General features: G+C 41.1%; 1 protein-coding gene across 2 annotated transcripts; it reads left to right on the top strand.

The window, feature by feature from the left end:
- The first annotated feature begins 642 nt into the window (after positions 1 to 642).
- On the top strand, positions 643 to 27008 carry LOC144009314 (collectin-12-like). 2 transcript variants are annotated; one of them, XM_077509001.1, is made up of 10 exons: positions 643 to 942; positions 2317 to 2367; positions 18622 to 18744; positions 21558 to 21644; positions 22737 to 23780; positions 24209 to 24691; positions 24796 to 24932; positions 25014 to 25123; positions 26234 to 26382; positions 26469 to 27008. In XM_077509001.1, the coding sequence occupies exons 1-10, from the start codon at positions 861 to 863 to the stop codon at positions 26477 to 26479; spliced, it is 2277 nt and encodes a 758-aa protein (XP_077365127.1). In that variant the 5' UTR covers positions 643 to 860; the 3' UTR covers positions 26480 to 27008. The 2 variants fall into 2 exon arrangements, with proteins under 2 accessions (XP_077365127.1, XP_077365126.1); XM_077509000.1 differs by having other exon boundaries at positions 26466 to 27008.
- The last annotated feature ends 495 nt before the right edge of the window (positions 27009 to 27503 follow it).

Raw genomic sequence — 27503 nt, 5'->3', positions numbered from 1 at the left:
CTTTTTTTAAACTAGGCAGTTACAATTCAAAGCTTTTTTTTAAATTTCAATTGAAAGCTGAAACAAGTAGATGTATTTATTTATTTATTTGTTTATTTATTTATTTGTTTATTTATTATTTAATATGAACGCCAAATTGAGTTCTGCAAGCATCGCCGGCTTCCCAACCTAAAACGGTCCTCCAAAACACAAACATAAAATTTCCGTGGTCTTCTACTGCCACCATGTGGTCAATACAAAGGTAGACAGCAGTTTAGCTTTCCGGAGGTGGTCAGACTCAGACTGTAATATAATGTTACTACTAGTGAATCGTCTTTAAAAGATGAAAAGTAGGCATTTTCCCCTAACATGACGCAAGCTAGCCATGCCATCCAAGCAGCATTATTGTTAAATAAACGAGTGTGCATTTGATGTATTTGCTGTAGTCCAATTTTAATTTTGCACTTCTGGGCCACCATAATGAAGAACAAAATTGCCTCTTTGAAGTTCCGTTACTTTCATTGTACTCAGATTCATCAGATTGTTTATGTTATTGCTCATAAACTTGATTTTACTAACCACAAAGTCATAACTTCCCTTGCGTTCAGTCTGAATTTCCGTTCCAGACATTAACTTTGAAAGTAATACCCGGAAGTTGCAACATCTAGCTTGACTTCTGCTCGTCGTCAAGAGACGGCGAGTGAAGAGGAGACAGAAACATCACATCAGTCCCGCTTAAAGGAAGCGCGATAACGATGGGATTCCAGCGACAAGTTTAGCTTTCTAATACCTCCTTTATTTTATTTTATTTTATTTTATATGTTAAACAATTGCCGTTCGTCATCTTGGGAAACTTTTACTTTTGTTCCACTTTGTGGCGGATGCTGAGATGCGCACAAAGTGACAGACAGCGCTGCTCGTGTCTTCTTCTGTCCCCGGCGACCAATCAAAACGCAATGAAAGGTATCATTCATCTCTTCTTCTTTATCATCATCACTGTTATCATCATTATATTTCAATTGAGTAGAAAGAGTCATAAGAGTGATGCGTTTGCAGTTTCATGATAATTAGCAGAGCAGCACAGTGGTTTGGTGAAAGCACGTCTGCTTCACAGTTTTGAGGTTCCATGTTCGAACCTTCTACTCCGTCTTCCTCCCACATTACAAACAAACGCATGTTGGGTTCATTGTTAATAATAATAATTCACTATTAATTAATAATATTAATAATAATAATAATAATAATAATGCAATAAATAACAATGAGTAATGCAATAAATAATGTCATTAATAATAATAATGCAATAAATTCAAATGTATTAGAATGGAGCTTGCATGGAGTACTTTTTTTTTGTTGATAAGTTAACGTTTAATTGACCTCAATACATACAAGTACAATCAATTTGTATTTAAATTCTCAGAACTGTTTTTATACATTTATTTAGGTGCAATTTTATTTCGCATACAGCATGCACGTGTATTAAATTTCAATTCAATCACTTAAGTACTTTTTTTTTTTTTTTTTTCCGAAAAGTGATCAAACTATTGATGGGGCCTCTCAAAACGTATGGGTGATTGATTAGCATTGTTAGCATCTTCCAGCGATTGTGCTACAAAGTGATGCATGGATGACATCATGACAAGTTTAATAGTAAAGTGACACCTCCCTCACCAAAACATCTCATCAGTCTCTTCCCCAGTGAGCCCCCAAGTTAGCCCCATCTGTTTACCATTAAACCTTGAAGCTCTTCAGTGTAGTGTAGTGGAGTGCTCGGCCTGCTGCACACATAAGGATTTTTACAATCTTTTTAAACGATTGTTTGTTAGACCTCACACGTGACGTTTAAAAAAACAACAAAACAAAACAAAACCATGCATTTAGCAGCGTTGGTGTACTGTGTGTGGGGTGTGCTCAGATAATCTCAAAACAGATCAGCACACACACAAAAATTCTCGAAACAAACTAAAGCAGCACTCCTGGCGTGATTGAACAAAAACCACGAAAAAAAAAACCCTGCTGGATATGTAACACTGATATCATGCCTCATGCCAGTTATTGCGCAAGACACAGGAAGTCCGCTAACCTGTTTGACATTCCGCATGTTGCCGATTTTAGGCTGCATGCGCACACCTTGCTTGACGCGTTGCACTGCAGCCCCAAAGCAAAATACACAATGAATGCTTTGCTAAGTGCAGCGTGAAAAGGCCGAATGAACTCAGAGGAGCCGGCAAATTCCTCACAATGTATAATAATAAATCTTTGAAGTGATTTGTAGGCTTGACTTTTGTTTGTAGTGCAAGCTATTTATGGCATGTGTTTCTGATTATGTCAACGCAGACGACTTTGCAGACGAGGAGGAAGTACAGTCTTTTGGATACAAGCGCTTTGGTGAGTGATAAATGACTCCTTTTAACCCTCACCCCCCTCTAATTAAGACAGAACCTACATTCCCATGATAAGGATCATTAGCATGTTTAAATCCTGACGTGGAAATGTGGGTTAATGCGCCATGTCCAAACCTCAATAGCGTCAAGAACTTTTCTAGGGAAAAAAAATTGCTGTGCTTTCCAAATAAATTCACCGATATCCCCCACCCGAAACATGCAAACACGGCCCGGACCGCAACTATGTAACGTTATGCAATATGAAAATTAGCGAGGGCTCATGAAAGGTGAATTTTGAGCATAAAGCTGCTGTGTAAATTGTTTTGGGATTAAAAGAAAATTCCCATTACAATCTAGCGGTGAAAAGCTTTACATCAAGTCAAATTAATTAATTAATTAATTACTACATTAATTAATATGAAAAATATGATTAATTATGCAAAATATTCAATTCAATTCAACATATTTCATTCCTTAAAAAAAAAAGAGAAATGAAAAGGGACAGAAAGAAGTAAAACTTATGCTCCCTGCCCCTAATCAAAAACAACAACAACAAAAAATAATCAACACAAAGTAAATGACAGCGAGCGGTCAAGACGTTTTCAGTATAACAATTCTATATAATAATTAAGCAGCATGTCCTTGTGCTATATGTATTTTTCCAGTAATTTAGCTTTTGTCAAGTTTTTAAAGATACATATAGACTGGGATGATTTTGTTTTACAATCCAGATTGTTCCATAAACTGACGCCTTGAGTTGAAATACATCGTTCTGTTTGTTTTGTTCTATATTTTATTTTGGAGAAAATATCGGTTCCTCTTAATTTATACTCACTTTCTCTTTTTTTTTTCTTTTCTTTTTTAAATTTGTATATTATCTGGTAAACTTTCATGATGGTCTTTAAACATTATTTTGAGACGGTTAAACTCCATCAATTCATTGAAATTTAAAGTGTTTAGTTGTATAAATAATGGATTAGTGTGGTCTCTGTATCCACAGCCGCAAACGACACGAGTCGCACGTGTCTGTAAAAGAAAGATGGGATTGGTTTGGGATTTGCTGCACACCCCCACACTTCAATTAATTAATTAATTAATTACTTAATATGCAAAGTATTATTAATTATGCAAAATATTGTATTAATGATTTGTGGCAGGATATGTTTTTTTTCTCACAGTGGCAGTCAGTCTTTAGTTGTACAAATGTTTGTAAAATGAACATGGCAAAAAATAAATTACTATTATCATTTGATTATTAAGTAGAATCCCGTATTTGCTTTGAAAAATAAAGGAAAAGTACCACTCGCCTATATACGTTCCGGAAATCAAGTAAACTGTCAAAGAAAATAATCAGTTTTTCAAACCCAACCATCAGCTTTACAAATGTCACGTTTACTTTTTTTTTCTTTTTTTTAACCAGAACTTATTCAGTTATTATTATCATCATCATTCTTCTTCTTCTTCTTCTTCTTCTTCTTCTTCTTCTTCTTCTTCTTCTTCTTCTTCTTCTTCTTCTTCTTCTTCTTCTTCTTCTTCTTCTTCTTCTACTTCTTCTTTGTCTTCTTCAGTGATTATTTGAGCAGAATCCATTATTTGAGGATAACTGTTGAAAAATGAGGGAAAACTATAATGTAACTGAACGGAATGCTGTTTTTTTTTACAAGTACAGATTGAGGTGCGACACGCTCAATGATTTATTGCAGCATGTGAGAAAATGTATGCATATGGGTAACTAAAGCTGATCTTTGTACAAATGATTCACAAAGCAAATAATCAATTTTTATCTACCATACTCCATATAATTAGGTTGAATGGAATTCCTGTGGCCCATATTTTCTGCAACGATAACACTATTCTACATGCTTTCTGATCCATAACACCTCGCTGCCATGCTTTGTTGCATTAAAAAAAAAAAATATATATATATATATATATATATATATATATTGTAAGATATTCTTGGTCATTCGCACATTCGGGTTCACGGTTCAGCGGCGTTCCGTATTTTGGGGGAGGTTTTCAGCCCCCGCGCCCTCAAACTGTGTTCAAACACATTCCCTGTCATCCGAGTCACCCGAGGAGGAGCATCCTGTTTGTTTTTGCCAGCCGCAGTCCAAGCCACGGCTTAGATTAGAAAGCCATGAGGAGCGCAGGGAAGTCTTTTATTCCGGTGAACTCTTGACTTTGTTCGATTGCTTTGCTGTTGTTCCTCCCCCTTCTACAAGTCTTTCGCTCCATGACATCAGCGCGCCGAGGTGCAAGCCAGTGTGCATGACTCTCATTAAAAGACCGATGCTAATGCCACACTTAAGTTTGGGGGGAAAAAATGTGAAAAATAATGAGTCGGCTTTTCTGGACGGAACGTACTCGAGCAAAGTCATTCTATATCTTACGCAAACATCGCCGAGAAGGTATGCGCACGTGACGTATATTTACACAAATGCACAAACAGACATTTGTAGGAATTTGCATGCCAGATGAAACACACACATACTGTAACATGCGCTGAGTGAATTCATATGGCAGGCCTGGATGGCTGCCACAGTACTCAAGGTTGAAACATGTTTGTTATTCTCTGTAGGGGGTGTTGACGTAAAAATTGCCATCAGAGTTAAAAAGCAAGAAAAGTTGAGAAGTTTAAGAACCAACTAAGCCCTTTAAGTTCTATTCCACAGATGTTTTCCTGTAGCTCCGTCTACAAACATTATTAAGGTGCAGTCCTACTTTTTAGGACCCGCAGATCCTGCCAACAGGCACACTGGGAACTCAAACCAGATCAGTATTTACCATTCCTCTTCACTGTACCATGAGCTTTACACCCTCCTAAATATCAGCAATTGATCCTGCAGTCTCAACAAACAATGTTCTCCAAAAAGTTGACATTTTATTTGGTGTGGTGAGAACAGGTACCTTCGAGCTTCTAAGCTTCGGAGAGTTTTTACGGTGAACGTGGACTACCGTAGTCTTTCTCCTCCCGTTCCAAAGTATGGCAAGGCAAGAAATGGCATCAATAAACCTAAAGTATGCTAATCTATACCATGTATTGGTGAAAGTTTCACCACGTCATCCTTGCAACCGTATGTGTCAACACCACTCAGAGTCAAACACATTGCCGTCTTGTTGACGTTACTCGGCAGCATGATGAGTTTAGCACATACTGTCATGTGATGCTTTGCTGTGCGTCTGATGGCGTGCCAGGAATTTTGGATTGTCTTTGCAGTGGTTTGGAGGCCTCTTTTATTAGCGTAGTGTTTTTGTTGTGGTCCTCTTTAGTTCTGGTTGTTTATACGTTTTTCAACGAAAGCTTTGAATACATTCACTGTCAGACCTTCCCGCTGCTGTATTCAGTGTAGAGCAAATAACGATAAATGACGTAACAGAAACAAATCTTGTCCCGTGTCAGCCGCATGTCTCGTATATAATATTCTGTGTGAATATAGCAGCGCGTGTGTAAACAAAAAAAGGAGATGATGTACTGCCAGACATTTGGGAGGCGAGATAGGAAGCCGACAAGGGGGATATATCATCCTGGGGAGACGGCAAAGGGAGTGAAGTGGGAGAAGGTGGAAGAGATGCAGCCGGCGTTGGAGGGAAGAACAGGAAGAGGACCGATGGGCTCCCGGGCGAGGAGATAAGAGACGTTAAAAGAGTCAGCTGTAGCCAGCGAGGACTATTCATACATACAAAGCGACCCCTGATGTGTGAAAACACTTTGGAAGGATGAACTCTCAAACAGGTAGAAACCTTAGGCAGCTTTTCATTGGGATACCAACAACAGTGGGAGGGAACCTAAATGATATGATTGGTGAATCGTGATTGGTTACTTCCGGAATAAGACAAAGACAAAAAACATATGCGAGACGGCTAAAGCAGAAAGATAAGTTTTGCCAATGACGTCTTTGTCACCATATCTTGAATACCAAATACATGTACGCTGTCAGAAATTGGTAGTCGGGGTCCTTTTCTGATCCTCAACCCAATGGACTCCAAAGTCATTGGTTTTCCGTTCTTAGGGTCAAAAGGTACTGTTCCTTGCTATATCTTATGTCACAGCTTACCTTGTTGGTTTCAAAACCACAACGTTCCTTTCATTATGGAACGGTCGCAGGTTTTTCTGACGCACCTTTTCCCAGAGTGATGAAAAGCAGCTCTCTCCCAACACTCCTGTGAAAAGCCTCCGCCCCTTCCATCTCTGCGAATCACACCGTAATAACCCCGGTGTCCTTGACGTGACCCACATGCAGATGTCAGGGGAGCTGTTGCTGCAGTTCGTTTTTTTGTGGACTCCGATACGAGGGCCTGATTCATTGATTTGGTAACGCAACGTACAGCACGATGCAATCCAAGGCACCTGTGTTCTTTTAGCGTCTCCTATGAAAAACGCGATAAAAATGTTCCGTGTTGGCGATTTGCGTGTTTTCTGTTCTGTGCTCGCGTGTTAAGAGCTGGGTTTATATTTGCAAGACCCCAAACACTTCCCAACAGAAGAACACACAGACGTACTTTAACAATGCATTTGGGGATTCCTGTTAGGATTCCGCCCCTCCTTCCCCGTTTCAGTATAAACCACGGTTGACCAATTCCGGTCTTCGAGGTCCGGAGTCCTGCAGGTTTTAGCACTAGCACACCTGATTCATATCATCAGCTCATCAGCATTCCTGATAACCATCCTGGTCTTTAATATCAGGTGTGTCGGTAAGCGGAAACATCGAAAATCTGCAGGACTCCAGACCTCGAGGACCGGAATTGATGAACTGTGGTTAAGAACCTTCCACATCTGTCTGAGATGTGGACGGTTCTTAACACATTTGCTGCCAATAACGTGTAAATACGTTTTTTTAATGTTCTAAGTGTCCCAAAGACGTATTTATACGTTTTTTTGTTTTTTTTAATGCTAGAGAATACAGAAGGCTTTGATGCAGCTCCTCAACTGCAAAGAACGTTTGCAGAAATGGTAGTTATTACACAAATGGCCAGCAGGTGGCAGCAGATTAAATGAGATCAACCAGGGCCATGTAGAAAAAAAGCTCAATTACTTACAATTTTGAATAGATTTGTGAAAACTGATGAAACTTAGCTCTCTTCTATTGCTAATTGCTGCAAAACGGAAACAGATAGAAACATACTTTTTTTCCTAATCAAAGAAGAGACTTTAATCGTTCTTTTGATAGGTTCCATGCTTTCATAGCAATAGAACACAATATTCTGTGGGCCTTGCAAAATCAGTCAAAATCCAGTAAAACAGCCGGGAGCGAACGGGACTTCTTCTGTGAAAATGGCTGGGAGTGAATGAGTTAATCAAGTGGGCACTTCCGTCTCTCAGTCGGCCCAGTTGTTGACGGATGCCCAGATTTTCAACAAATGCTTTATGACGCAAAAAATACACGGACTGCGCACCAACTGAAGCAAGTTTGCGTCTGTCAAACTGGGTCAGTACGGACGGTCCTTCTCAGTCCGTGGTATCCATCAACGATGGGGACAACAAAGAGACTGAAGTGCCCACCTCTGGGAAGGTTGTTACAAAAATTGGGATGCACTTTATATTTGCTGAGCTCTAGTCCGTCTAGAATATTTAACTCCCACCCCAACGGCTATACACAAAAATTGGTAGGTATGCACGACAGTGGACTTCAATGGAAGGCAATCATGGCCTCGGGATTGGAGTTACTGCATCTCTAGTAGATTGGTGCCTTTGAATCTCTTCTGGATGAATCATATTAAATAATCAAAAAAATACTTTTACCCTTAAAACGGTCAGATCTTGAGCATCGGTTCTTTTTTCTGGTGGATCCACTTATGATTGACATGCCTTCCAAATTTCATGTTGCTGGTTCTGGCGACTAGATTTTCAAAACATTCCGCTGAGTATTACTTAGAAAATTTCCGCGCCATATCTTGGGCCCAAATTAGCGACCCTGCTATTGAAAATGCCTCAGATTCAATGTCTCAATCAGTGGTTCTCAACCCCAGTCCTCGAGTACCCCCTATCCAGCCTGTTTTCCACGTCTCCTTCAGACAACACAGCTGATGATCATTATCAGGCTTCATGCAGAGCTTGCTGATTAGCTGATCATTTACAACACCTGTGTTGGCTGTTGGAGACATGGAAAAGAGGCTGACTCGGGGTACTCGAGGACCCAGGTTTGAGAACCACCAGTGCTTCCTTGCAGGAGACATTAAAAACTACAATTAGGCCATAAATTGTGCTTTGGTTACCAGATAACGATAAATCACTCAGTCTGATGACGTTTTTTCACACTCCGTCGTTTCCTCCAGATGACCTTAAACAAGCAGAGCTGCGGTCTGGTGTTGATTAGCATTCATCACACAGATGTCAGACATCTTTACGCTAATGGATCACGCAGCGTTGTTGTCTTGCAGTTTGTCTTGAACGCGCGACACAGCTCCTGCTCACTTACCGTTGTTCAGATTGTCCAGGCCACGCCCCCTCGTTGCCTGTCTGACCGCAGACATGCCAGGCCACCCAGAAGGAACTTGGGCACCCACGATGCCGCTTAACTTTTCCATTGTTGCCCACCCGGGAGGGAGCGCGGCGGCTGGTCATCGGGCTCCCGCTCGTGTTGCTTTTGGACGTTTCGGCGTGTAATTGAATGTTCTGCATGTGGTTTGCTTGTCACTCGTCAGTCTGCGTTATAGTTGTGAGGCATCCACGCCAGTGATCATCCCGTTTCCATTCACAAATTCTCGGGTTCTTTCCTTTTGTACAAGTTGAGTTTTGGGACTTTGAGTCTTCATCAGAGCATACCATCCATCGATGGTTGATCTGGACTTTTTCCCGTGGATTTTAATCCTTCTTACTAAGATATTTTGGACAATTATACTGTACGACCATCTTGTATAAACAGTTTGGGGACATTTTCTGAAACTGGTCCTACTCCATTTCTCACTTATAGGGGTGTCAGGCAATTCATTATTATTATTTTTTTTAATTGCATGATTTCAATAGTTAACTCACGATTAATCGCAAATTTTATGTATGTTCTAACCGTACAATAAAATGTACAACAAAACATGCAATGGACAAAAATCTGCAAAGTAGCCACTAACGTTTTTAATTTCTTATTTATATGTGTGTATACTAGAGTTGTTAGGTGATTAAAATTTTTAATTGTAATTAATCGCATGACTTCAATAGTGAACTCATAATTAACTCATTCACTCCCAGCGATTTTCACAGAAGCAATCCCGTTCGCTCCCGGCTTATTTTACTGAATTTTGACTGATTTTGCAAGGCCCACAGAATATTGTGTTCACTTGCTATAAAAGCATGGAACCTATCAAAAGAAAGAATAAAAAATAAATAAATCTCTTCTTTCATCAGGAAAAAAAAAGTATGTTTCTATCTTTTTCCGTTTGCAGCAATTAGCATTAGAAGAGAGCTAAGTTTCATTTCTATTTAAAATTGTAAGTAATTTAGCTTTTTTTCTAGATGGCCCTGGTTGATCTCCTTTGCTCTGCTGCCACCTGCTGGCCGTTTGTGTAATAACTACCATTTCTGCAACCGTTCTTTGCAGTTGAGAGGCTGCATCAAAGCCTTCTGTATGCTCTAGTCTAGCATAAAATAATAACAAAAACAAAACAAAAAACGTATAAATACGTCTTTGGGACACTTAAAACGTTAAAAAAAACGTATTTACACATTATTGGGAGCAAATGAGTTTATCACAAATTTTATATCTGCTCTAAATGTACGATAAAATATTTTTTCTAAGTTATCATACTCTTGTTAACATAAAAGTGAAAAAAAATGTTAAACAAATAGAAATATGACATCTTTTAGTCATTGTGGGAATGCTGATGCATTCCCATATATGTTACTGTGAATTTTATTCGCTACACTTTTTTGCCACGTAATATCTCCCACATAATACTTCCAATTAACAATGTCCAAATTTCAACTAGCTTCAAAAATTCACACCTCCCGGGCTATATATCGTCTGAGTCCACATAACTTACAGTATTTACACGATTTTAAACGTTTAATATCAACTTTTTCTCATTCATTTCCAATGGGACAGACATTAAACTTTTTCTAAGTATCACTTTCCACGCCCACTTCCATACATATAACTTATCATCATTACCAGGTGTCTGATACTGCTCGGTGGCATAGTTGGTAAAGTCCGTTGCCCAGTAACCAGGAGGTTATAATTTCAGAGTGTATCTCTCAATTGGCTTCACAAGTATTCCACATGCATTCAATTCTTAGCATTCAGCTATTAGCATTCAGCTTTCAGCATTCCCCATACAATTTCTACAGAAATTGCACTTAGTCTAGTTGATACAGTAATTTCATAATAATTCATAACATTGAGTTGAAATTGAATTAATACAGTAAAAAACCAGTGTGATATTGATTTGTGTTAAGGTCATTTTTCTGCCACTAGATGGCATAATTGCATTTGTAAGACATTGGTGACGACTCAATGCATTTTTCTTTTCATATTCAGAGCTATCTAATCTTTAACATGAAGTCACTTGTGAAATTCTGCACATTTTGAAAATATTAAAATACAATATAAGCCCAGTCTCCACAAATATATGCATTATCATTACATTTATGACTACTAAATTTTGACATGGACGTGTCTGCGTTGCAACTGGAATTCCATTAGTACGGGCTTTCCAAATAAATTAAAGAAACTTTAAATGAACTCAAAATTAACACACAAATTTTGACACCGCTACTCACTTACCTTTTCCTTATCTGCCATGAAATAATGTATGGATTCATCTATGGAACGTCAACAACCGGATATAAACCGTCTGCGGTTGGTTGCATCCGATTCAATCTGACAGGACTCTGCATGACTTCTTTTACGACTTCCTGGATTTGGCAGCAGGAAAGGAACTATAGCTTGGCGTGTTTACATTTCGGTGGAAGCACATGAAGAACTAAGATGTGAGTCAGCTATTTTTTATTTTTTTTCACTGTATCTTGAATACCAAATTGTTCCATGCTGTCAGAAATCAAAATCGAGTAAGAGTCTGTTTTCCGTTCCTCTTCCTGTAGGGCTCATTATTGGACTCCAAGGTAACTTGGTTGCTTTTCGAGGGCCCAAAAGGGGGTTAGGAATCAAGTCCCCCAACCATCCTCAATGTAAAGTCCTGTACTGAAGGTTAATGTTGGTCAAGCTTTTACTTTCTGAACACCATCAGTCGAAGAAATGTTCTCCTTTACCCCAAAATCTTTCCTACAGCCAAGCCAGGCAAAAAAAGACATGCATCAAATTCCGTTTTTTTGGTGGGGAGGAGGTCGGTGGTTTATTATCCCAGCTGCTCATCAGAGGGAAGATGTTATTTATTTTATTTCGGCATTACTCCGTTCAGTGACATGTCGCTGTTTATTTTACTTTGAAGCACTTGCCTTGGCTTTGACTGCGCTGGGAGATTTTTCACATTTTGGATTGGGAACACGCGACCCTTGTGAGGAGTAAGCGGTTTAGAAAATGGATGGATGGATTGGGAAGACGGTGTAAGTTGCCTTTTGGAGGAGAACTTTTTTTTTTTTCCCAGGCTCTTGTAGCTAAAAGTTAAGCACAATCTTCTTTATTCCGCTTTTATGCTCACATCTTTTCCGCTGGTATTGCATTGCATTCATTACTATCGTTTTCTAGATGCTAATGAGGCGGTCATTAGCCAGTAGGCCACACGCACACACACACACACGGACTGCAACGTTTTGGAGTGTTTCAACTCTCATGTTTTGCTTTGTAACCCAACGCCCAAGTCACTCGGCAGGCCCCCTCAAATCCCCTCCGCTGAGTAAGTCCATTCCATATCCCAACTCCACTGTTGATGTAGTTCTTTTGGAAAGTCGACCTGTTTGTCTTTCGGAATCTTTGCGGAGCCCAACGAGGCCTCCTGGCCCGAGGGAGGTGGCGGACTGGACGTGGGGGTGGGTCCATAGACTCAAACTCAACTCAAATCAACCTGGCATTTTATTAAGTCTATTTTGGGAGTCATTCGCTCGTAAATGAAGCAAATTTAGTTTAAATTTTACGGCTGTCCTTATTTTACGTCTTAAGGTTAGTAACCGAAAGGTCTGTTTTTCGTACAAATATTATCTGTAAATTACGACTCCGTCTTGAACTGAGGACCTCAACAAACCTTTCATCTTCCGATCCAATCCGATCCACTTTATTTCTATCGCACATTTTTATAAACAATCGTTTCCAAAGTGCTGCACATTGAGAGACGCACACTATCGTACGCATTAAATCTATTAAAACCAACTATAAAAATAAAAGACAGTCAATAAAATATTAAAATATAATAAATAAAATTTAAAAAATATATCAAAAATGATTTTAAAGGCAAAAAAATAAAAATAAAAAGTACATAAAATACTAAAATAAACTAACTGAAAATTTTAAAATATATTAACAATAATTAAAAAAAATAATAAAATGATTAAAAAAAAGAAAAATAAAGAATCTTTAATCATCTATTTCAGTGATTCTTAAACACAACACTTCTGAATTCAAGATGAAGAGAACCAGATACGATTTTGTTATTTTCTGTTCTGTCAAAAAGGCCTTGTTCTTGTCTTCCTCATTTCTCAACTGGATGATGTCACAATCTTGGAGAGACTCACATGGATAAATCAACAGCTCATCCATCACAGCCTTCCATTTCTCACCTTCCAAAGATTAAGCCCTCCTTAAATCCCCGCTCTCTCGCCGTCTTTTAGTAACGCTCAATCGCAACCGCAAGCCGGCGTGATGGAGGCGTTTGGTTTCCATCACGCATCATAAAAAAGACCAAGCCACACATGAAGTTGTGTTTTTTTTGTTTTTTGTTTTTTTGCCAGGGCCCCAGAGCCATCTCATGAACTTGGAGGAATTTTGGCCCTCAGTCCGCACTTCCTCTCATTTCGTCATTGGCAGGTAGAAAGAAAATGTGCTAATTGCGCGCGCCAACATTGGAAAGAGAAGCTGAGAATCCTGGGAGAGAACCTCGTGTTTTTGCAGTATCGTTATTTGAACCGTTTTTTTGTTGTTGTTTTTTTTTTAGTTTTTTTTTAGGGTAGGTCAAAAGTTGGAGGAAAAAAACTGTAAAAAGTTGGGGTGGGAACATTGTAAATGAGGAACAAAGGCTATGCCACACATGACAGCAACACAGACACAAAAAACATGACAGATCATGAAACGAAAAAAAAAAACACACACAGATAACAGGAAGAGATTCAAACGTCGAACCTCAGCAGTGCGTTGCAGACATGCTAATAAATCCACTTGTGCATCGCGCTGCCCTGTAACGCATCATGAAACTGCAAAAACATCACAAATTCAGCTACATTGACATCAACTCTACACAGGAAACGCTGACCAGAGATTCACACTCAGAACTTCAGAACTGCGAGGCAGAGATGCCAACCACTAGGGCACCATGCTGCCCAGTTTGGTCATCCTTGTTCTCACCAATTGCAAAACACACTCCTGGAGGCCGTCAGTGTCAGGAACTTTTCCACTCGACAAGATCCACATGGAAATCCTCTTGATTATTTGGAGTTTGGTTTTCCAGAGAGAGGCCGCACTTCAAGGTCACACAAAGTCACTGATTCGAGTCGATGAAAGTACACACAAACACGGACATGCCATTTGGGAGGCAGCTCCGCCATGTGGGCGAGGAAACCGAGATGTGCATGAGTCATGGGGGCCTCTGTCGTCCCCTCCGCCCGCCCCACAAAAATGTTGCGTAATCTCTCTCTCTCTTTTTTTTTTTAAATTTATTTTTTTTGTTACAGTCGAGGCAATGAGGTTTGAGCTTGTAGCTGGACTGGAAGTTTACTCGCTAACTCAATTACTTTTCATTGTGATGCCGGCCTTAATTCATGGATTTGTCCTTTTGGAGTCGATCTGGTTCCTGGACGTCTGTTGAGGGTGTTAAAGGGGAGGCCGGGAGCGTGGTGACTTCATCACTTTGTTACTACGGAAACCCTGGCAGCTATTCACAACAAATAAACGTCACGTTTTAACTAATTCACTCTCAGTCATTTTCTGTGAAGCAACCACCTTCATTCCCAGTTGTTTTAGTATAATTTGACTGATTTTGCAAAGCCCACAGAATATTGTGTTCTATTGCTATAAAAACGTGGAACCTCAAAAGAAGATAAGAGTCTCTTCTTTCATTGGGGGAAAAAAAAAAGTATATTTGTATCTGTTTCCGTTTTGCAGCAATTAGCATTAGACTATAGCTAAGTTTAATCAATTTTCACATTCCGGGTGAAAACACTGTCAAAAAGAGCTTGTTGCAACATGGCCCTGGTTGATCTCTTATACTCTGCTGCCCCTGCTGGCTGTGTCTTTAATAACTACCATGCTTTAAGCCACCTCTTTATGTCATAAGCTGCATGAAAGCCTTCTGCATGCTCTTGCAATTAAAAAAACAAAACAAAATAAAACGTTTAAACACGTTTTTGGAAGGGAATGACAAAGTATTAAAAAACGTTTTTACACATTTTTGGGCGTGAATGAGTTAATGAGTTCTTTTCTACATTCGTGGAGCAAATGCTGAACAGTGGAACAAGTTGAGCACGGAGGTTGAATTGTATAGCCCTAATTCATGTTGATTAGCTGATTAGCCTTGAGCTAATCAACTGATTGCCATATAAATGGGTAGAAGGCAGAACATTTTGGCTTTTAATTGGACAAAAAACATTTATTTTGTTTGGCATTTTGCAACATTTTCTTCTCTTCTTCACTACCGTTGTGTGTTTTCTGTTTTGTGTTAGTTAATTAAAGTTTTTGTTGTTTTTTTAAAGAAGAAAAGAAAGAAAGAGAGCTGTTTCTTCATCAGGTACTGCTTCAGGTGTTTCAGGTGCACTGCTGTTGCTATAGCGCCTCCATAATGGCTCAACACTGCAACTGCAGTTAAAATGCGTGCCTGCTGAGCTCAATCAACACAGCTTGGAGCACTGTGTTGAGTGATATCAGTGGCTCAGGCAGGAGGTGGCAAGCCAATTAGGTGGAGGTGGCCACCTCTGAATTTTGTACACAGGAAAAACCCTGGTAAAGAGGTAGGATTAGTTAGGATCCTGAGGGTTAGAAAATATGATTGGGTTTAGGTGGCAACCTTCCATATTATCATTGTTTATTTTGTGCTAAATCTTGACTCTCAAAAACTCTTGACTTTTTTTTTTTTTGCATGATTTGAACACTTTCCTTTAAACCTAGCAAAAAATTATGTCATTGTGTATCATAATTTCGGCATCTGTCCAAAAAAAAGCCTGATTTTGTGCAACCCGGCAAGATGATGCGCTTGTCCTGTTCATATTTTTTTCTCCTCAAAAGTTTTGTTTTAATGTCATCAGCAGGCCTCACTTTTTTTTTTCTTTTTTTTTTGTGACTCACGAGCCTGAGAAATGCCAAAAATCACGCAACGCAAACCTCAGGATATTTTTTGCACCTCATGTGATGTTTTGCATCTCAACAAAGGTGCAAAACATTTTTGTTGCAGTTGTCATTTGGTGGCCACTCAGGAATTCAGAATCCCATCCCGGAATTTCCGTGTGCTGGCAAGCATGGTTATAGTGTGAGTGTACACTATAAACTCACTTTGGCAGTTTCTTTATTCATCCCTTTTTGGACCAAAATGAATAAATTGCTTCTGCTTCGGTTTGAGAAAACAAAAACGATGACTACTGTGCTTAAAAGGTGAACGAAGCAGGGAGGAAGTTGAGACTTTGGTCGCCCCTTGTGCTGCGTTAACCGCCGTTTGTCGGCATTGGGCTGCACCGCAAGTCGAAATATGTGTTAATAACAATTTAAAGAGGCCGTGGTGGGAACTACTTGGAGCGGAACCCCAGCCAACGTTTTGGAGCTTTGAGAAGTTGAGGTCACTATAAAAGTGTGTGGTCAGTAATACTCAAGTGTCGTCATGCTACGGTGCATTTTAGTTTTGTTTTTTTACACGGTTGAGGATGTGTGCGACACAGACGATTGATAGTGCTGCTGATACCACACTGCCACACCAGATTTACAGTTTTGCTACATTGTGTTAGTTTAGCTTCTAATGAAAACTAGCGTGAAAGAAAATGTGATCTTCCATCAGTCTAAACAGTTTGATGTCTTGCAGACATGAGGAGCAACGGGACAAGGAGTTGTGACAAATGACTTACTTGGCCTGCATAGTGTTTGCGTTGGGTACGAATCAAAAGCATGAGAGGATTTCATCCGCCCCCTCTCGTTAATTTTTTTTTTTAGTTTTTACGGTAAATCTCCCGGGCTGGCAGGTTGGCAATGAATGCGGTGAGATGAACTTCCTTCCAAAGTCTATAAACTCAAGCGCGGGCGGGCCTGGGCTGGCTCATCGAAGGAAAGTTTTGATAGGAATTAAACAGAATCGGCGCGGAAAAGCTTTGGCACTCGATAATCGTGTGCTGCTAACTCCACTAGGGTTACGGTTTAGGAGGGAGGATTAGGGAAGGGTTACGAGATGGCGTTAAGGTCAGGGTTAGGTTTACCAGCTAGGATTAGGGTGAGTTTAAATAAGCAGTTTTCACTATTTAAAGTCTTTAGGGCTGTGCAACTAAATTAAATTAAATTACAATTTCAATTATTACACTACACAGTTACAAAATCAGCAAAATCATAAAAACAATAATATAATAATGCTCAGTTGTTTGAGTTGTTCAAATGTATATATTTGCACCTTTTTTATTTTAATTTTAAAATAACTAATACATTTTGTTTCATCCAAAATGAACTTGCATTATTACAGTTTTTTTTTTTAATTTAATTTTATTTTAAATTTTATTTTTATTTATTTATTTATTTATTTATTTATTTTTTTATTTTTTTAAAGCATAATTACAGTTTCAAAGAATTTTATTGGTCTAATTGTTATTTAAATTATGACCAAAATAATCGTGATTAATATTTAATTATTTTATTTTATTGTATTTTATTGAATTAATTTTTATTATTTTATTTTATTAGTATTATATATATTTTTATTGTATTTTTTCGTTTTATATTATTTCATAAATTTAACAAATATGACATAAAGTGATGAAAAAGAATGCAAATGATGTAAAGTTTGGAGGTGGAGTTAAGTTACCACTTAACCGTTAAGTGGTATTTGGTTATACTGTTTGGACTACAAGGTAGGATTTGGACTCAGGAACGTGAGCTAGGCTTAATGGGATACTTCACTTATTTAGCCCATTATAGCAATAAAAAGTTAATGTTTTGTCTATAATTAATTTGATACTTTCATTACTTTTCACGTACAATTAGTACCTTTAGAAACACATTTTGCAACTTGCTGTCGACAGAAAATGACATCACAAGGGCTCAGGTAACCAATCACAGCTCACCTGTTTTCTAGGTTTGGTCATGTGACATTCACAAGCTGAGCTGTGATTGGTTACCTGAGCCCTTGTGATGTCATTTTCAGTGGACAGCAAGTTGCAAAATGTGTTTTTAAAGGCACTAATTGTACATGAAAAATAATTAAAATATCAAATTTATTATAGGCAAAATATTCATTTTTGACTACCAAAAATGGCTAAATAAGTAAATTATCCCTTTAATGTTTTGTTTGCATTTGTTTGAATATTTATCTTAGTGTTAGTGTCATAAATATAAAGAGCAGGGGCTGGACTTGGAATTTCTGGAGTTTCCAGATCGGTCGGTCCATTTTCGGGCCGGTCGCCGTCGCCCCTCCCGATTGCTGGATGTTGAACGTCCCCCCCCCCTCCCGGTGGTCAATGAATAGGAATTAATTTTTTTCCCCCCAGGCCTAGAGTTAGTTAAGAGGTAAGTTAAGGTTTGCATGTGGAGCGGCTTTCGTCGCAGGTGTATGAAAACTTGAACCCCTTCGGATCCACGCACAAACACTTCCTGAATTGCAAATGAACAACAGCTGTGTTCCCGCAAGCGTGTTCCACAAAACCTTTATGTTGACTCCTCCCCCAATTCTACCAAAAGAATTTCTGTGACATGACGATGCAATCGTTTATTTTCAGGAGATTTCATTTTCGCCATCAGGTTTGTTGAAAACGTTTCACGTGGAAGAAAATAATCACGAACGTAAAAAACTTTGCGGGGGGAGGGGGTTGTTTTGCTGTCCCCTTGCCCCTTCACCACCCGGGGGCCCAAAGGGAACTGTTTCATGTAGACCCCTTAGGCCCCTGTTTGTCCAGATGTGAGAGTCCAGGTCATGACAAATAAGTTTTACTCGCATTGTTAACTTTATGTCGAAAGTACAATGACTTTGGTTCCGTCCGCAGCCATCCAGGAGGGCACCCAGTGCACCAAGTGCAAGAAGGAATGGGCGCTGAAGACCTCCATCGGCTTGCTCTACGTGCTGTGTACGCTCCTCACCATCGCCGTGGCCGTACTCGGATATAAAGGTAAGATGAGGAACATGGAGCTATTTTTGCTTGTTAGGTTCAAGTGTTCGAAAACGGATGGATGATCCATCTTCTATAACGCTTGACTTGGTGTGAGAGGCGGCGTTTTCCCTGGACTAGTCGTCGGCCAATCGGAGGGCACGTCGTGACAAATGAACTTTCACTTCGTCTTCGATGGACCCAATGTTCATGATTCGCATACAGATTATTTGAAAGGCGACGTGAATCCAGCCTTGTTTCAGTTTCAGCTCAAACTAACATGAAATAGAATCGCTGCTTTTACTCTTTTGTGTACTCGGGCGCCAAAAGAACTCTTGACCGCCCGTGGTTGGCTAATTTTCTCGAGCTTTATTGGAAGACAGCGATGCAGCCGTGGGAAAACTCATGGCCATGCGGTAAGAAGTCAAGCTGGAGTCAGCAGTCTGAATTGGCCCCATCCAAAGGGAACAAAAGCCAGCCAGTGTATGTCACCCCCCCCCCCCCCCCCCCCAAAAAAAAAGCACGCCTGGTTGAACTGACCCTTTAAGTTGCATCTATGCAGATGTCTTGGAGCTCGTGTCCATCCGAAAAATTAATTTGACCAAATTTCACGCGTGTTCAACTTTTCTCCAGGTCAAGTTTGGTCTTTCATAAAACTGGACTCTGGCCATAATTATTGTAAACATTACCATATGCACAACCCGTCCCTCTCCTTATCTTCTTTTTTTGTTGTTTTCAAACAGTGAATTTACGTTAATATGTTCAGGGGGTTATCTTTGCGTCTCCGTGTCCCCCCTTTGCGCTCTCCGCTGCAGGCTTTCATGCGGACCTAATCGATCCCAGATGGGCCGTGAGTGAGCGCAGCGCAACTCCGGCTACATTTTCTTTTTTTTGTTTTTTTTATACTGACACCGGAGCAGAACTCAGTTCCAGGGAACGTTCGGCTAGACGTAGACTGACGGGGGTCCACGTGGTCTCGTTGCCAGACCCGGTGTGATCCATAAACCTTCTTGTGACTACTCTGGTGCACCATCTCTGCAACTTCCTCTCTACGTGACCTCTCTCTGACCAGATTGACATAAGCAAAGGCTAAATGATGCCATCCTGTCTCGGGGATCCATTGGGTTTCCATAGAAACAGTCAGAAATGAAAGTGGCAAAAGGGGTCACATTTTCACCTTGTCTCATCTTTCATTTGGTTCATTTTTGTCATTTTTTGTGGGATCTTAGGTCACCACTAGATGTATTGTTTTAGCAGCGGTATAGCATTTCAAAATTAAAAACCGAGACACAACAATTTTACTGAAAATCAAACACTATTCACAACACATTTCATCGCTAGTCAACCTGCTTGTGTTTTTACTTGAGCTAATGCTAATTAGCTTGGTTGACAGTTCAACAGCTGTAAATAATAATTCAGTGTACGCACCATAATCCAACCCATTTAACTCGCGCTGGTCCCGCATTGTAACATTGGACATTTACCGAAAGAAAAGCTCAGCTTGCGTCGGGTCTTAGCATTAGGCTAATAGAATTACATTTGCCATAATTCTTAGCCACGGACACAGGAAGTCGTTCCAGTTCTGGTATGACGAGAACTTTTAATTTAACAGGTTGAAATCCTTTTTAATTGGTTTATCACATGAAACGCTATGACAACTGTGTGTTTGGCTTATGCAAACAATTGGCTCTATACGTGACTGTCCCGATTAATGCGGGATGTCTAGTCACCATATTATAGTGGCAATGGAATTAGTTGTCTGTCTGGTTTATTGGAGACCTGCTGTTGTTTCACCAAAACGTAACCCTAACTCTTTTCGCAGTACTGTAATGGCAGGAAAGAGTTCAAAATGTGGGGCTACATTGTGAAACACTGCATTTTATCATGGGCTTTTGTTCCCCCTTCTTGTTTTAGGGGTAATTTTACAAGGTGTCCCACTAGGATTCTAAAAACCGCAAGGAACAATTCAAACAAAACAGATAGAAAGTCTTAGCTGTCTGCTAAATGCTAAGTTAATGTTTTGTATTGATGAGTCTTTAAAATGTCTAGTTTGCGGGTGACTTTGCCACATATTGATCCAAAGGAGGGAAAACTGCGTGAAGTTAGCAAAATGTCTTCTTAGCATGGTGGTCGAATTCAAATGTTCAACATTTTATCATGACGCTAATCATAAATTCAGCATGTTCAGCTAACACGACGCTAAGCTAACTAGCCGCATTTCCCACTTACTCTCTTGTCTCGCCCTTGTTTGCCAACCGCTCATCTCCCCAATTTACACCAGCTTCCCAGCAGAGAAACCCAAAGTGGGCCCCGGTTTTAGGGGCGCGTTCTCCTGGCGAGGCTGGTGCCGGCGGTTGGGCGCCGACTCCTTGAAATCCCAGACACATTCCAGAGGAAATGAACGCCCGTGTCGCCTGTGGGGGCGTGAAGAGCCTCCCCTGCCACAGTGGCGGCCTCCCCCGGGTTGTCTTTGATCCCCTACTCCCCCCCTTGTTTACTAAAGACCCATCCCGCCAGGTCACCTCCTGTCCCAGGGGAAGGTCCTCCATCCCGAGTCTCTGTCGCTGACCCCACAGGCCATCTTTGCGGGATCTATGTGTCTCTTTCTAAAAGTCAACCTAATTAAAGTTGAAGTTATTTACTTTGCTTGACTTAATCCACTAATCACTTCCACCGTTATTGCATGTCTGCGAGAAATGTCCAGAGATTTGTTCAATGGTTTCTGTTGATCCTTTTTTCATAAATGATGTCTGTGGTTGGAGGCCATTCTGGCTCCCGAGTAAAGAACACGGAGGTGACGGCCACGCTAACCTTCATCTTGTGCTTTGTGGCAGTGGTGCAAAGAGTTGACAGCGTTTCTGAAGGCATCGCAAATTATGGGGGGAAGATTATTGCCGTGGAGACAGACTTGAAAAAGCTAGGTAAGTAAATGTCTCGAGAATTTCTCCAGAAATTTTACAGGGTAATTTACAGGGTAATAATCGGTGTCTCGGGGGCATTGGAATTTTGAGGTTCTTCTGTACTTGTTTTAAAGGAAGTTGGACTACACTACTCTCAAAATGTTAGAGATTTTATTTCTGGGTGACATTTCAGGATGAACCTCAAATCACGTGGCACCTTGTCTAAACTTTTAAATGCAAATTTCCAACTGGTCACTATTTCATACTTTTTAATATCTCCAATAAAATGAATAGCAACAGAAAATATGGCAACAGAGATACAGAGACCCTGGAAGTCACAGAAAGCCAACGTAATTGTCGAGTCACCATGTTGTAAATTTTGCCATTCAGCTCTTTTTTTGTAGAACGGCAAATTATACAAAAAATACTGGAAAATTGAACAGTTCGAAAGTTTAATTAAGTCATTTTAGGTTTATAAATTTCATCTTAAATCCCAATATGTATCCAAAACGTCTTGTTAAAAGTTAAAGATAGACTGATGTTTTGTTTTGTTTTTGTTTTTTTCAGGGCCGATACCGATGCCAATTATTAGTAGTCATAACAGTTGTCATAACAGTTTTATAATACAAATGCCAATCTTGACTTTGTTGTAATGTCTGAAAGCATTAATGCTTATTTAACAAATTTTCAGATTTTTCAAAATGTAGAATTTTTATTATTATTATTTTTAATCTTTGACAATCACATTTTAAATTTCTAAAAAAAAAAAATGTTCAGGCAGCTCCCAAGGTTTTCAGTACGTTTTAAAAAGTTAAATGGAAACTGTAAACACATTTCTTTGTTTGAATGTCAAACAAAAACAAAAGGTTCAGAAGGTTCCCAGAGTCAGCATCTCTAATAAATAAAATTTAAATAAATAGTTCCCTGAGATTAAAATGGTTTTAGCTTTACCTCATATCGGTCGTCAGATTTTGAAAAAAAGGCCAATACCGATCAAAATGCCCAATATCGCCGATTATCTGTCTATCCCTAGTTAAAAGCGATTTGTTGTCAATTTGTTTCCCATTCAAAACTGCCACAGTCTGCATAATCCAAAAAAATTTCCACCTTCAGATGATCAGAGTGGGGAAAAGTCCGAGAACGCCACCACAGCCATCCATGCCTTCAAGAGTAAGGTGTTGGCCCTGCAGAGGCAGCTGTCCGCCATGGAGGAGCACCTCCACGGCGACCAGGTCAAGCTGAGCCAGCTGCAGCACCTCGGCTCGGAAATCCAGAGCAGTCAGGCCTCCGTTCGGGGTCTGCTGGACAGCAACGCGGCCGCCTTGCGCTTCGTCAACGGCACCCTGCACTCCTACGCCGGCGTCCTCGGGGGTCTGCAGGACGACACCGCCCGGCTGCAGAAAGAACTCCAGCAGCAAGTCAAGCTCCAGAATCAGGTCTTGCTGAGCATCGGTGGCCTGAACCTCACCCAGGCACAGCAGCGCGGCCTCATTGAGGCTCTGCACCGCTCCGTGGACGACACCAGTCAGAACATCCAGAAAGTCCGCAACGACTTTCAAAGTCTGGAGCAGACCACCAGACAGACGCTCACTGATACCGAGTGGCTTCGGAGCAAAGTGTACAACCTGCAGGTTCTGGCAACGAATGCGTCGGTGCTTTCCAAAGCTAACAACGACAGCCTGGAGGAAGTCGGATCCCAGCTGGCCTTTGTCTCCAGCCAGTTGCAGAACACCAGCAGCCTGGCCGACGCCCATGAGCAGTCCCTGAAAGAGGTTCTGGACCAGCAGAGGGACTTCAGCAACCTTACGTCGTCCAAATTCCAGCGTCTGGAGGTGCGGCTGGACGTAACGGAGCAGGGCCTGGACCGCGTGACCGGCAACGTCAGTTTCACAACGCAGCTCCTGGGCGCCATTAACCTCGACCTCAACTCCCTGCGCGGTTGCTCCGAAATGGTCGGTCGCCACTCGGACTTGCTGACGGGCCTCAACGGCAGCGTGGCCGACATGAGGACGGATGCAGCCGGGCTGCGATCGCAGCAGGAGGACCTGGCGGGGCGTTTGGATAAAGAGGTTACCAGCCTCTCGATCATCATGGAGGAGATGAAACTGGTAGACACTAAGCACTCCCAGTTGATCACTAACTTCACCATCCTACAGGGTAAGACCTGAAGTCACATTGTTATTTTAATTCGGTTACTTTCTTCAGCGCCGTGGGCGTAGTTGCAAGAATGACAATCGGGTCTGAAGGGCGAGAAAGGGGACAAAGGTTACTCAGGGATATGAGGGCCAAGGTAGTTCAGACCCACCAGTTCTTCCAGGCTTAAGGAGCCTTCCGGGCGTCCCGGGCAACCCAGGGTCCAAGGGAAGGGCAAGAACGACTGCCTAAAAATTCTGCATGGTCAAGGCTAGAATCTCGGTTATGGTCTTCCAGTGTTTTTTTTTTGCTGGTACTCTGGTTTACTTCCACATTCCAAAAATAGAGTCTAAATGCAAGTGTGAATGCTTGTCTGTCTATGACCTGCCATTGGCGCTGTAGAAAATCAATGGATGGAAGGGTCCTTTACTTAGACTGCACTTATCTTCCAGGTCCTCCTGGTCCCAGAGGACCACGAGGGGACAAAGGACCTCCGGGACCAACTGGTCAATCAGGTCTGAAGGGTGAGAAAGGCGACAAAGGTGCCTCAGGGATACGAGGGCCAAGAGGAGAGCAAGGTATTCCAGGCCCGCCAGGTCTGCCAGGCTTAAGGGGTCTTCCGGGCGTCCCAGGCAACCCAGGGTCCAAGGGTCCCAGGGGATCCGGGGGAAGGGCCGGACCTTCTGGAGGTAAAGGCGAACCGGGCACCGCCGGTCTGCCGGGTAGAGACGGCCAGCCTGGTCCTCAGGGGGCGCAAGGCCCACCAGGCATCCGGGGTCCGATAGGGCCGGCCGGAGAGCAGGGGCCGAGGGGACTGCAGGGACCAGTGGGGCCACCAGGGCCTGCGGGACCACCTGGACAACCGGGAGTTCCCATCCCCTTGAGCCCGGTGTCTCTCCAAGATGAGGCAGTGGCTCCGACACTGGGGTCCCCAGGTATGACCTTTTTCAATATTGTGCAATGTTTATATATCTGCCAAGTTGGCATTGCAATTTCAGCGTATTTAATCGATGCAACGATATGATTGGCTGTTCGACAGACTGCCCGCCCGAGTGGCTTCACTACAGGGACAAGTGCTACTTGTTCTCCAAAGACTTGCACAGCTTTGATGACGCAAAGGCCATTTGTGAACGAAGCTCGGCTTCGTTGTTGATCATCCACGACATGGAGCAACAGGCGAGTCCCAATCAGTCATGGAAAAAAATGGAATATTGATTTGTTTAAAAAAAAATCAAGTTGTTTTTGTTTTGTGTTCAGAAATGGCTCCAGAAGCAGACGAGCGGCAAGGGCTACTTCTGGATGGGTCTGACCGACCGGGCGGAGGAGAACGTGTGGCGCTGGCTGGACGGCAGCCAACCGGCTTTCACGTCAGTATTCATCATTGGGAATTTATGTTGACTCAACCGCAGACGGGGGAGGCGTTTGTTTGTTGGGAAAATGTGAAATGATGTCGGTAGTGGTATGTTACTATTCATGTGGACGTGAACGCGAGGTTTAAAACTAGTGTTGCTCCGATACCGTTTTTTGGCCCCCGATACCGATTCCGATACCCAACTTTGCAGTATCGGCCGATACCGATAACTAAGGTTTTTTTCACGAACATAAAAAAGCTGTCCTGCCATTGGTTCAGAGAATTCAAGGGCCAATAGGATATCTTAGATCGGCGTGCAGTGAGCATGTCACATATCAGTGAATGTTGTGCACGAGCACAAGAGACACAAGATGCTGCATCCAAAATCCTATATTAGCTTTGGAATGAATGGTATCGGCATGTTACCTGTGAGTAGTCACCGATACTGATACCACTGTTTTAATGCAGGATCGGCGCCTCTGCCGATACCAGTATCGGTATCTGAACAACACTATTTAAAACAATCTTCAGTCTGCTCCCTGGTACATTTATACATCAGCATCTCTGGTAAAAATGAGAATTTCTTTGGTACAATTTTATAACCTTACTTTGTAATTCCACTGTTGACCACAAGATGGCGGTACACTATTTTGTTTCCTGTGTCAATTTGAGATAAGAATGAAAACAGGAAGTATTTTAAGTACAGCCTATTTTTTGTTGAAGATTATTGAATGTCAGTTCTCATCAATCCTGCTTTTTATGCCAACAGAGAGAAATAGCTGTACAATCATTTAATAATTTACATCTTTTTGGCATGACTTGATTTATATTGTCAGATAGTAAGTTTGTTAATTTGGAAAAAAAAAGGGATTTGTTTACTAAACGCATAGAAGCTTATTTACGATATTTATAATACGAATATTTTGTCTTATTCATAAATTGTTAATAATAATTTATCAGTGTTTAAATATGTTTATATCATTTTAAAGATGTGATCAAAGACCTTTACAAAGTGCCATGATTGCTATAAAAGGTTATTTCTATATCATTTATTGCGGGGGTTGTCTTGATCATAACAATGTATCTCGGTTTTCCGTTTGAAATATTGCCGTATAACTTCTTTCAGGAAGTGGAAGCCCGGCCAGCCCGACAACTGGGGCCACGGCCATGAGAGAGGCGAGGACTGCGCGGGCCTCATCCACGACGGCCTGTGGAACGATTTCTTCTGTGAAGATCTCATAAGCTACATTTGCCAGAAGCCACAGACGGAAGCACGTACGGACACCGAATCTTCTCAAGATATTTTCTTCTTCTCCTCATTATTATCATCGTTATGAATCGGAGTCTCCGTGTTTCAGCAGGGAGCTCGTAGCAGCAAAGGCGGGTCCGGGGACGGGGGCAGCTAGACCGGACACCGCGCAGGTTCTGGTCCACACACAAAGGGACGCGTTTGGGACACGAGCAGCTTGAGTGCAATACAGCAGCCAAAGGAAGGACAATCTTTTTTTTTTTTTTCCCATATACTGTATATTTTTTACAAATCTACCAAGTGATTGATCTCCATTTTAACGTGCAACTGAATATCTGAATGTATATTTCACTATGCAACTGTGTAGGAAATGAGTGATTCGTTGAGTACAATGCATTTTTTTATTTTTTTATTTTTTTTATGAGATTAAAATGTGCTAAAAAAAAAAAATCTGCTACATTCAATGAAGTGCTAGCTAAAGTTAGGATACTTTTCTCGGGTTCTGTTCCTGCAGACTTGCGTAGCAATAGTCGCGAACCAGAAGGAAAGCAAGACAGGCAAAGTTTGGGAACAACTCTTTGACCGCCAAAAACGTTTAATAACGTTTAGTAAATTCATGATGTATGCCGCCATAAACGTTAAATGACGTCAACTATGTTTTTTTTGTTGTTTTTTTTTCATATATACCTGTGGCCAGTGCAACGTCCAAATGCAGCGCTGCCGAGTCAATGAGTTGTGAAATCAAAAACACCCACTAACTATGGCCAGCAGATGGCAGCATTGTATCTCTTTTCAGTGGTCTGTCGGTGTTTAGAATTACAATGAAACATGATGCAATTTGATGAAATAGAATGTTTTCAAGGATGACGTGAATGATCAAAGCATTGAGGAAAAGCACCAAATAAATGAAGTACCGTTTATTTACCAAAAAATCCTCATTTGCTCACTTCCACGACTTTTAAAGGCACCTGCGTTCAAGGTCAGAGAGAGTATTGGATAGAAGAATGTGAGGATGGCGGCCCCAAGTGGACAAAGGCTTTACCTGCACCTCACATTTACGCACGAAGCGTAAAGGGATACTTGACTCATTGAACAATTTTCAGCAGTAGAAAGTTAATATTTTGCCGATAATTAATACGGTAACTTC

The sequence above is a fragment of the Festucalex cinctus genome, chromosome 20 (genome assembly GCF_051991245.1).
Source record: "Festucalex cinctus isolate MCC-2025b chromosome 20, RoL_Fcin_1.0, whole genome shotgun sequence".
NCBI classification, from domain to species: Eukaryota; Metazoa; Chordata; class Actinopteri; order Syngnathiformes; family Syngnathidae; genus Festucalex; species Festucalex cinctus.
The sequence above is the reverse complement of the archived record's forward strand: the minus strand, read 5'-3'. Positions and strand labels throughout refer to the sequence as shown.

Bases quoted from the DNA above. Each gene is read 5' to 3' on its own strand.
- LOC144009314 (XM_077509000.1), top strand. From the start codon at position 861: ATGCTGAGATGCGCACAAAGTGACAGACAGCGCTGCTCGTGTCTTCTT. The intron at 21,645-22,736 runs GTAAGTAAATGT...TTCCACCTTCAG, and splicing joins GACAGACTTGAAAAAGCTAG to ATGATCAGAGTGGGGAAAAG. The intron at 25,124-26,233 runs GTCAGTATTCAT...AACTTCTTTCAG, and splicing joins GGCAGCCAACCGGCTTTCAC to GAAGTGGAAGCCCGGCCAGC.